The following is a 12,094-nucleotide window of genomic DNA, read 5'->3' as shown; positions in this document are numbered from 1 at the left end:
GAGAAAATCCCCAAATCCAGATGTGCAAAGCTAATACAGACATACCCAAGAAGACTCAAAGCTGTAATTGCTGCCAAAGGCTCTTCTACAAAGTACTGACTGAAGCGGTTGAATATTTATTGACTCAAGACATTTCAGCTTTCCATTTTTAACTAATTTGTCAAGATTTCTAAAAACATGTTTTCACTTTGTCATAATACGGGATATTTTGTGTCGATTGGTCACATTTTTTCAAATTTTTAAAATCCATTTTCAATTCGGGCTGTAACACAATAAAATGTGACAAAAGTTGAGGGGTGTGAATACTTTCTGAAGGTACAGTATTTGGTGGGTGATTGAAGAGGGAGCTTCTTTTTTGGCAACTTTTTGTTACATTTTAAATAAAATACACATACACACCTTTCCTATCGATTTGGGATCTGCACATAAATATGTTTTGCTATGTTTATTGTTGGGAGAAGGATGAAAGGGAGATCGGTGAAAAAGTCCATGCGTTTATTTGACATTCCACATGTTTGCTTTGTTTATTGTTGTGTTTTGTTAACATTTTATCACATGGAATGTGCATGTGAGGCTATTTTATTATTTATTGATCAATGTAAGCTTTTATTTCGCTAATTTTTGGCCAAATATTTTTGTGCAATATTTCGATTTTGTATCAATGGCGATTGTCTTGGTTTATTTATTTATTTATTATTTAGCTCACCTGGAACATAGTTCCGGGGAGCTTATGGGATGGCGCGTCGTCCGTCCATTCCATCCACAAATACTTTCAACTTCCCTGAAACTACACATAGGATTTTGATTAAACTTTACCACAACGTTCACCACTATGAATGTACCAAAATTTGATCATGGCATGAAAAAATCATCGGGCTCTAAGGGGGGTGTCCCCCAAAATTTGTATTTTGTTTGTTCTCAGAAACTACACATGCAATTCTGATAAAACTTGACCACAATCTTGTCCAGCTGCTACCAGGTGAGCACACAGAGGTATTGCCCCTATGATTTGTAGCAGAATATGCAAACCCAGCTGAGTATGGAGAAGACCGGTGATGTGGGTCGGGCAGCATTGAAAATAAATGAATATAAGGTTAGAGGGGAAGGAGATCAGATAGGGAGATGGGTTTGAATATCTGTTGGGAAGTGACCAGGACTTGTAAATCGGAGGCGGATGAGGATATGGGTGGGTGTGAATGAGGGTGGAGGGATTGCTTAAAGACAAAAATATCAAGGAAATTGAAGGGGAAAGCTTTGCTGCTGGCCTACCTTCGCAATCTGGAGATGGTGGCACTGACAGAGACCACAATGGAGGTTGTGGGTCTGTGGGAGTGGCTTGGTCGGGAGGGTTTGCTGGAGTGGGGAGGGTAGATGGATGAACCGAGGGAGGAGATTGATGTAAAGAGAGATTGATGAAGGGTTGGCTGAGATGGGCTGGTCACATGGTGCAGATGGGGGAGTAGAGAGCGGATAGGTTGAGTTAGCTAGTAGGAGGAATAAAGGTGGAGCTCAGTTGAGATGAGAAGATGTGTGAGGAGGGATATCAATAAGGTAGGGGTAATTAGAAAGTGGAGAGAGTTGGCTGAGGACAGGGGGCAGTGGAGGAGTGTCATGATTGAGGCAGGGCAGAGGATTGGACCATTGGACTTCACCCATTTATGAAGGGAAGAAAAGAATACCCAAACCACTTGGTACTCTGCTCTGTTATTGGAAACAAATGGTATACTTTCTGGTTGGCTGAAACGTTAACAATGATTTCAAGGGTTGCTCTGTTCCAGTGACATTATTATTATTATATTATAGTTTGTATAGTGGGAGTGTGGTTTATGGTGGAGAAGTATGGAGGGGGTTCAGAGCAGTGCATGTGGTGGAGGTGGAAGTCAAAATTTCTGCCGTAATTACAGACGTAATAAAAAGATGTCCTCTTTAAGAACGATTGGGAAATAAAGCCCGTGGTGATATAATTCTGAGCAATCACTCCTTTACCCCTCCAGAAAGGCTATGGTTACAAGGGAAGCAAGTTCCACCGCATCATAAAAGATTTCATGGTACAAGGAGGTGACATCACAGCGGGTGATGGGACTGGAGGTAAGGTGGTATCCTTTGCTTTCTCTTGTTATAACAGTTTGATTATTGCAACAATGTCAAACTTACAGGGAATTGCACAAAGTTGATAATCGCAATTAACAATCACTTTAATTACCCCGCACACTCAAAGTGAAAAGGGGGTTATGCAATCGGTTCACTTTTGTCTGTCTACAAAAGTTATTTTAAGATCAAGGAACAACTTGATTTCAAATGAATGTTATACTTTGAACACAAATCGGAACATGAATCGGAAAACGAACCTGTAGTTTAGCAGTACTTTGGTTTTGAATTTGTCCCGATCGAAGAAGCGCAGGCAGGAGTGAGATAGTTTTCTTTAATCTGTCTGCTTGTCTGGCAGTGAAACAATTGAAAGTCATTCCAAACAGGAAACTTAGTTTTTAACGGTCATAAAGGACACAAACAACAGGCAAGAAGAACTAATGGAACATGACAAATAAGGTGGTGTTAAAGATCAACTGTGATTAAAGTTTTGGAATTTTTATTTTTTTTATTATTTGACCTTTAAAAACTTTATTTTATTTTAAATGAATTGTATATTTGAACACTGGAACACAAAGCTTCTTCATAATACTGTCAGACCCCGACATTCACGGTCCCGTGAGTCAAAGTGTGACCTCCTTCTGCATTCGCGTATTCATGTTTTAAAAAAATATATATTCTATTTTTTATTGACACTTCAGGACTGGTCTCCTATATCCACTGTCGCTGATATTAATTCAGTCTGGAAATTCTTCCACAGAAAACTGCTCTCCCTCATGCACAGATTCATCCCATCTCGTCTTCAGTTATCTTACCCATCCTCCCGCTCTTGGTTCTCTGAATCCTGTGGTGAGGCGGTTGCTTTAAAACAACTTGCATCATCGTTTTACGGCCGTTTCCATGCTTGCCTCCTGGAAGGCCAATCCGACTGAATGCAACCTCAGATCATTCCACAAAGCATGGCACAAGTGTGCGTCTACCCTCAGGAGAGCCAGAAAACTACTATCCAATCTCAAAAATGAACTTTCAAACTTGTCTCCCTGCTCTAAAACCTGGTGGCACCTTGTCAAGTCGGTCTCTGGTGTATGCTCCCCTTCAATCCCTTGCCTCACTTCAAATGGCACCACAGCTGACTTTGCTCGTGAGAGGCTGAATACTTCAATTCTGTTTGCTTTAAAATATTGTCCATAACCCTCCCCCCCTTCTCTCTCTCTGCACCCATCCTTCCCTGTCGTACCTAACTGCTGCTGGATCTGTGTCTTTTGTGCCCAAAAAGTTTCTTGCAACTCTCGACTCTGACTCTGCAACTGGACTGGACGACATCAGGTCACGTGTTGTATAAATCTGCACTGCTGCTTTTGTGCTTCCTCTTTCTGCCCTTTTCACCCTGTCATTTACCATACATCATCTTCCATCTGCTTGGAAATCACTCAACATCAAAGCATCACATAAAAAGGTGCATAAGCAGATCCCCTTAACTACAGCACAACTAGCTTACTTCTAATCATCAGCAAGGTCATGGAATCCATCATCACAGTTGACATAAAATCATGCCTTTTCTCCAACGACCTCATCTCGGATAAATTCGGATTCAGACCTGGTCACTCTATCTTGGACATGCTGCTTGTACTCTCTCAACAATGGTGGAGGCCCTCAATATCAGACGTGAGATCGGGGCCGTTTCTCTGGACATATCTCAAGCTTTCGATAGTCTGACATCCTGCCTTGCTCTCCAAACTGTCTGCCTATGGAATCCAAGGCCAACTCCACTCTTGGATGACTGACTTCTTCCCCTCTCATGGACAACGTGTGGCTCTCAATGGAATCCTTTCATCTCCTCTCCCTGTCAAGGCTGAAGTACCCCAAGGTAGTGTTCTAGGCCACATATTATTCCTAATCTTCATCAATGATCTCACTGAATCTCAAGAAAATCCTCTTTATCTCTTTGCTGATGACTCCACTCTTTGCTGTGACATCTCTCATTCTTCTGACATACAGGGAGCAGCTTCTTCCCTCTCCTCAGACCTTATCAAAATCACAAACTGGTCAAATGGTTTTGATTGTGTTTCCATATTGTCCCTCATCGTTACCTGCATCCCTTCGTTTTTTGTCCATCTGCGTCTACTTTCTCTCCTCTTCCCTGCTGTTGGTTTTTCCCTTTTCTCTTGCTCTTCCCTTTGTAATGTTGTGTCCTCACTCTCCCATGAGCCTAGACCATGTAAAAAACAATTTTTATTTTTAATAAAACCTAAAAATTCATTTGCCCTGACGACATTCGTGGCATTTTCCAGGAACGTATCCCTCACAGATGTCAGTGTTTGACGGTACTTCCAAAAACCTCGAGTTTATCAGTACTTGGACATGTCAAATAAGGTGATGTATAAAACTCATCTAGGGCGGCAAACTTCTGGAAATTTTTTATACGACCTTTAAAACATTATTTTATTTCAATTTAATTATATACTTGAACATTGTGTTGGGTAATGTGTTCTGTGAACTCTAATTTACTTTGTGTTAAAAAAATAAACACTGGTACTGTGAGTTAGCATTGAATTTGTAATATGTAAAACAGCTGAAGATGAAACATTTTAATTCTTCTGGAATATCATCATATATATATATATATATATATATATAATATATATATATATATATATATATATATATATATATATATATATATATATATATATATATATATGATATATATATTTTAATTGTTCTTGTGTACAGCTACAGTGGAGAGCCTATGGCTCATGGGTCTGGTCTGACCTGGCATACACTTTTTGTCTGCCCTGCAAAAGGCTATCTGACAACCAATATAATTGGGTCCAACATGTCGGTCGGGTCATTGTTCTTTGGAAATGTTGTGATTGTTTGTTCCCAATCCTTCGGGTGGAAGCTCAATAAAGGATGAACTCCGAGTGCCCTTCGGAGCATTCCGACATTGTTTTGTTTTTTTCTTCCATACTGCAGGTTTCCCTAAAAGTCACTTTACTCCTGTAAGATTTCTCGCACTTCTTCCCTTCCGCTCTCCCCCACCGTGGTATGTGGCAACACTGACTCGGGAGAATGATGGAGCACATACAGATACAATGACTGATTAATTATTGTAATTAATGCTCAATAAAACCTGTGTTAAATTTTTTTTTTGAAGAACAACCACTTTACTGGGAAGGGGTAAAGTGACTTTCAGGCCACCCTGTACAGTAATCAGGAAGTGAGATTGTTAGCATCATCATTTGTCCTGTGCTTGCATAGTTGAGGTTTTAAGGGAAGTGTTTTTTCCATGTAAACAGTTGTGTTGGGAAAAACATTTGAGCATGCAGTCATATTGTTACGAATCTGGAAGCCATGAGCACTCAACATACAGGTCCGATAGAACAGTTATATCGGTAAGTATGTGTCTTTAGTTAGGGTCCCCGTCCCTCGTTTAATGGGTGAATAAATGTACATGTGCTGTGAGTTATTTTGATAGGGTTTTCTTTTATTTTTGCACCACCAACATCAACTACATTCTACAACAATGCCAGCATCACCCTCACCCTCACCTCGCTCTGGCCGACGCCATGGTGGGCAGAGTTCAAGGAGGAGTCTCGCGACGGCCCTCGACCAATCAGCGTGCTACGAGTGAGGTGGCTGCCGCTCAATCAATCAGGTCCCGCGATGGTGAGAAAGGCGGTCCGCGTGAAGTCACCACGCCCGACGGACTTGCCGCTCATTTTGGCCAATGACAGGGTGACGAGTGATTCTGCGCGCCAAAACCGTCCAGTGAGGGAGAGCGGTGAGGGTGGAGGCGTCCCCCCCCCCCCACCCCTGGAGAAGGGTGAATAAGGTTGCGGCGCGATTGGATGAAGAGAGATCCTTCCTCCACAAGAACCGCAAGTCCGTTGCGCGCCGTCTCTCTGTCGGTGAACTAGTGAGTTTTTGAGATAGTTGATGACCATCGAGCAGGCAAGGTTGTGGTCAATCTGATGGGCAGGTTGAACAAGTGTGGAGTTATCAGCCCTCGCTTTGACGTTCAACTCGAAGACTTTGAGAAGTGGCAGAAAACCTCCTGCCTTCTCAACAGTTTAGGATAGAGAGGAGAGGTTTGGTTGCCAGGACGAGCGCTGAGCGGAGCTCTGGAGGCTGATTGCGGCTCGCTGGTGTCTGGATTCTGCTCACCTCTCGCTGGTGCCTGGTTCGAATCGGCTCGGCCAAACCACACGAGGTGGACAGGTGTGTGTGTGTGTGTGTGTGTGTGTGTGTGTGTGTGTGTGTGTGTGTGTGTGTGTCGGTGGGTCCGTCTGTAAGTCGGAATTGTATAAGTGCTCTTTGCTGTTCATACTTGCATCTCTATAGTTGGATAACTCTACTTCTTGCGTGCTCCCTCCCCCCTTTCCCCCATTACAAATAAATACATTTGTTAAATGTATCAGTTAGTTGCTGTGTTTCTTCCATTGGCTTAGCGTGGCACATGTTGGTGAATTATAAAGGCTGTTGCCGCTGTAAATGTACATTTGGACCGACGGAACTTCGGCTACCATCCACTCGAGTTGCGCACGTGTCGGGCACGCTAACGGCTCGACTCGTACGAGTGCCGTCGAGGGTGTGAATACTCGGTAACTCGCCACGTGGATCTCTAGGTATTTTGAAGATTGGCAAATAACCCTGAACCACGTGGTGGAATTATTGAGGATTCACGGTCCGGTAAGGGACCCGTACCCTCGGAGTTTTCTGAAAGGTACGATCTAGATTCCGGGTGTTCGGTAGAGTTAACCTTACCGCCCCGATACCCGGTCTGCAACAATATTGTCAAACTCAAAATACAAGAGCACAGTCTAAAGCCACAAACAAGGTAACACCCATTTATCCAGAACACAATGTAGTCGTCACTCAGGATTATATGAACAGCCGTTTGTTGCAGACAATTGTTGAATCGATATTTACGATTAAATGTGTATTTTTGTGATCGTTTTAAGCATATTCATACGGCCATTATATCCACAATGATGGCTTCAAACCTGTTGGAATGTTCTTTGCTTCTTCCCCAAAAACCTGATTGAAATTGAACTTCTTTCTCCTGCGTGATCAGCATCACTGGATGTGATGAGATCAAAGTATCAGTTTTGATATTTGTTTTCTGCCATTGTGTTTTATTTATTTATCTTACCATATAACACATCTGGCTTGTTATTGCAATGAAAGGCCTTTAATATTTATTTCTTTAATGAAAGCTGTTATAAAAAGTATGTTTAAAAAAAAGTTGTCAAATATAACTTTTATGACTCAAATATGGTCCAAGGCTTTGTCATTAAATATCAATTGAAAAGGTGTAAAATACGAGGTACCGGGAATTGAATCTTGATCTGGTTCGGCAAAGAAAGACAAGATGAATTTTGAAGGTACAGTATGCTAAAAAATTTAAGGTTGTTTTTAACCATAAAATATTTACTCATCTGGCACAGGTGACCTTTAGCACCCCAAGACCATCAGTTAGAACCCCCCAAACAAGCCTGGTTGCTGGAATGTCATACATGACTCGGTGTTCCATTTATAATTGTTTGTGGCACATAAGTAGCGAGAATTTTTTTTTCTTCCAAAAGCAAATCACCAAATTTAATAAATTGAAGGAAATGCTCATTACAGCATTACTCAAGTATTGCTACAAAAGTGAAATTCCCAGGCCATGGACACTTTTGGGGATATCCAATTTGTCTTCAAGTGGCCATCATAAAGCTATCGCAAGATGATGGACAATGTAAAATAATGTACTGGGGGACCCCGCTATTTGCGGGGTATACATTACTGGAAAATGCCACGAATGTCGAATATCTGGGAATTGTTTCAATTGAAAAGGGCAGATAGGTTCCTGGCGGTTCGTAATTCATCGGGGAAAATTAAAAATCCTATCAAAACAAAAAACTGCAAATATGCAAAGCACAGTGCCGCCAATGTAGAAGCAAGTCGCATTTTATCAACTGTGAATTAGTGGTGTCCGTGAATAGTAAATCCGCGAGTAGGGGGGGGGGGTCCAACAGTAATCCCAACTTTGGGGCGGTACTTATTGACACTTAACAACTGATTTAAATTGGTCCATCAGTGAAGATATGCCATTAGGTAGCAGAATATTCTCCGGAAGCAACATCTCATCGCTGAAAAATGTACAACGGTCAAGCTACTCTGATGTTAAAATTGTGTGCCTTGAAAAACGATTGTTTGTCAATATTGGCATCTTGCACATCATCTAAACTAAGGGAATGCAAGACTTAAAAGCCGATTTACGTCATCCTTATTGAGACCACATCAGTCACATCCATTGCATTCTGTTCTTACTTATTCGATCAGTACTTCGAAAGGACTCACAGGATAGCTTTGGCCCGAGAGGTACGCAAACTCACCTTTGAGCTGTCTAACCTAAGTTTGAATCTTGGCCCAGCTATAAACTCTTGTCCCTGTGTTTTGCAAGCAGGGTAAGACAATCATGTTTGTGCTGCCTCTTGGATGGACACGAAACTCGAGTGCCGTCTGTCAGCATTAGTTGGTGTCCCATCTGCCATTAAAGATCCCACGGTTTACACAAAGAGGAGGCGAGCTATTGCCAGCACCCTGAATAAATTACAAATCTTTGTCCTAACGCAAATTTAGATTTTTTTAATGCAAAATCTTGACCTGTGGAAGAACAGTGAGTTTTAAAATATTTTCAGATTGATTATTTTATAAAACTTGTAGAGAACAACTGTCAAGTTTTTTTTTTTTTTTGTTTTGTTTTTCATTGGGGGGAGGAATGAGATGAGGGTACGTTCCAAGGGGGTGTATATCCTGAATTAACAATTTTGATAGGTGTGAAGTGCAATTGTAGTTGACCTCTTCGAATAATATTATGAATACCAGTATTAGATTACCTTTGTTGGAGTAGGTTTAACGAAGCATGGTGTGTAGTGCAGCAGCCACTCACCATCTCCCTCAATGTTTATCTCCTAACCCTTTGTAGTGAAGAGTATCTATGGTGAGCATTTTAAAGACGAGAATTTTGTCCTGAAGCATACTGGGGCAGGCTGGGTGAGCATGGCCAATGCAGGCCCTGATACCAATGGATCCCAATTCTTCATCACAACCGTGCGCACCTCCTGGCTTGATGGGAAGCACGTCATCTTTGGGCGGGTGCTTGAGGGAATGGTGAGAATTTTCCCCAATTTCCTCCATTTCTTTCTCGATGTTTTTCTTCCCTGTGTAATCGCCTATTTCTGTTGTTTCCTCCAGTTTGTAGTTCACGCTATGGAACACGTGCTGACAGATAAAAACAACTACCCATCCAAGGACATTGTCATATCGACCAGTGGACATGTGCACCTCACCAAACCCTTCATAGCTCCCATTCCAGATTGGTAGCTGCGAGTGCCACAGTTAAGGACCAAGGTTTTTAACTCCGAGTCAAGGCCTCCATCTACCTCCAAAGCTACTTCCAATGGATGTGTATGCCACCACTGAGTGCTTTGCTACAGTTTAGACTTGTGTAAATCTGCATCTCTATTTTGATCACCTGCCATTGCTATTAGCTCTGTTGTTGTACCTGCCTGCACCTTGTCACTCTATTTTGCAACCAATATTCTCATTGTCCATCTCCCCAAATTTCTCCGAATTAATGTTGTTCTTCCATATTTTAGTTCATTATTTTTGATGTATTGTTTGGAAAAAAAAAAAAAAAAAATAGGTGGAGGGAGGTGACAAAGCAATAGATTGATGTTCCAGTGCCTTTACCACTAAAAACACTTTTTCGGTGATATTTTTCTAGCTTTACGTGTATACAGAAGGGCTAATGTTCAAAGCATATGTCTCGATTTAATATTAGGGGATTGTATGTGAGTTATTGCAAATAAGAATATGATGTTATCATGAACCTATATCTATTGTAATTACCTCCGTCGGCAAAGGTGGGGAGAGGTTATGTTTTCACCCCTGTCTGTGTTTGTTTGTCTGTGAACAGGATAGCTCAAAGTTGTGGACAGATTCGGACAACTTTGTGGACAGGCTGGGTGTGTGAAAAGGACGAATCGAGTCAGTTTTGGTGAAGATCCGGATACGATGATTTAAAAAAATTCTTTTTATGTGACCACCATTGAGAGATGGGGCAAAAACGATAATACATCATGATATTTCAAAAAGTTGTGGACAAGTTATGACAAAACTTATTTTAGTGGATGAGTTGGTTAGGTGATAAGAACAACCTGGTTCGATTTTGGTTCAGGTCTGGATTCAGATCCGGCCTATCAGTGGCATATAAAATGTAAACTGTTCAACTTGGCAGAGGTATGTGATGTGCTCTCCTGAGTGCTGTTGTAGTATTAGACTGTGATTTTCAGAGATGAGAGCTCTTGCCAATGGGGCATTAAATTGTTTGCTTGAAGAGTTAAATTTTTACTTCAATAACTTATTCGTGTTCACTTATTTGTTTTTCTTTTCACGACGTTATCGAAGCTTTTACACGTACGTTTAATGATGGAACTTCCTACTATGAAGATGTAATGACTCTTGCCTCTTCCAGAGTCAAAGTTTGGAGCTGAGTTTCCATTGTATGGCTGACAACTCTCTAATCAGTCTAATGTGTTAACACTAAGTAAAGACCGGTTGCTCAATTCATATTCATTGCAACACATTTGTTCTTTATCAATAACTAGCACAAGTACCCATCCCCAGTGATGGGAAAAGCAAGCAAAAGTTCCCCCCACCAGTGATAGGAAAAGTTTAAGTCAATCGATCAATTTCAATTATTTCATGGACTTTGAAAAGGTTCATTGTGTTGCACTTTGAGGTACTCACACTGCCCACCACAAAATGGTGGTGCAACATGGGGTGACGGGGGTTGGATTTGCCTTTGCGAAATAAAATTGGGCAACAACATTATTCATGTCTGTTCTCCCTTCATTTCAAAAGTGAGTGTTGCACTTTGCCCGCATGTGCAGATTTTCAAACACTGCATTTTTTTTTCATTAATTTTTGCCCAAATTGTAACCCAAACTAGCGCAGTACCCATGCTGTGCACTAGAGGGGGGTGGACAGCCGCTGAACAGCCAGTTCGTGAAGGGCTCTGGCAAAAACTTACTGCAGCTGACCTCAACAGAAGTAAGGTGGGTAATTAATATTTCTATGATATCAAAATGGTGAAACGACCAATGCCGAATCCACGAATGGCACAGGTGGAAACCCTCACATACTTTCCTGATTCTCCTTTAAACTTAATCTCTATATTTTCATAACAAAATAATACTATACCTCATGAGTGTTTGTAATATTGTATTTTGTTATATTAATGGTAAATGAGAGAAACGCCATTGTGACATTACATACGGATCAAAAGTCATCATGATTGTATTCAGGAACTTATGAAACTTCCCATCCACCTTAGGACACTGGCTGGGACACAAAACGTTCCACAGAAGGTTTGATGGGGCTCGCCACAAAACTGAGGGAGTAGTTTGGGTATGGACAGACACTCCTGCTTTATAATATAGATACAGGACATTTTAATGTGCCATCATCCATTCGGCATACAACATTTTGCCCAGTCCATGTTGACCAGTATGATTCAAACTCTCTTCTTATTAAAAAGGAGAAGAAATGGTCCTAGAAGATAGGACCATTATTAATGAGTCACCAACACAATCTAGAACTGTATTTGGTAGAGCACATACGTCCACCAGGCTGAACAGAACAGTCCTGCATCCAGACCTTTACCAAAATCTAATCAGCTTGTTCTCGTCACCCACCGAACTCATCCAAGTTTTGTCATGATCTGTCCACAACTTTTTGAAATATCGTTTTTGGTCCTACCTCTCAATGGTGAAGAATGACTAATTTAAAAAAATGAAAATTCTCGTATCTGGATCTGGATATTCACCAAAATCGAATCAATTTCGTCGTCACATACCCAACCTGTTCACCAAGTTTCGTCCGAATCTGTCCACAACTTTGAGATATCCTGCTCAGCGACAGACAGCTAAAAAAACATACCGGGGTGAAAACA

At 41.3% G+C, this 12,094-nt stretch overlaps 2 protein-coding genes across 21 annotated transcripts in view; one reads left to right on the top strand and one right to left on the bottom strand.

The window, feature by feature from the left end:
- LOC147027884 (peptidyl-prolyl cis-trans isomerase B-like) overlaps positions 1-10,974 on the top strand; it is a 35,535-nt gene extending 24,561 nt beyond the window's left edge. The window contains exons 3-5 of the mRNA XM_085877628.1: positions 1,995-2,088; positions 9,065-9,249; positions 9,334-10,974. Coding sequence (XP_085733754.1) covers positions 1,995-2,088; positions 9,065-9,249; positions 9,334-9,462 — 408 coding nt within the window. The 3' untranslated portion in view covers positions 9,463-10,974. The remainder of the gene's footprint in view (positions 1-1,994; positions 2,089-9,064; positions 9,250-9,333) is intronic.
- LOC147027882 (sorting nexin-2-like) overlaps positions 1-12,094 on the bottom strand; it is a 249,288-nt gene that overhangs the window by 110,114 nt on the left and 127,080 nt on the right. The window lies entirely within an intron of this gene.

The sequence above is a fragment of the Eptatretus burgeri genome, chromosome 4 (genome assembly GCF_056783735.1).
Source record: "Eptatretus burgeri isolate ZD-2024b chromosome 4, Ebu_testis_v1, whole genome shotgun sequence".
In the NCBI taxonomy this organism is placed as follows: domain Eukaryota; kingdom Metazoa; phylum Chordata; class Myxini; order Myxiniformes; family Myxinidae; genus Eptatretus; species Eptatretus burgeri.
Note: the sequence above shows the minus strand (reverse complement) of the source record. Positions and strands in the feature narration are given on the sequence as shown.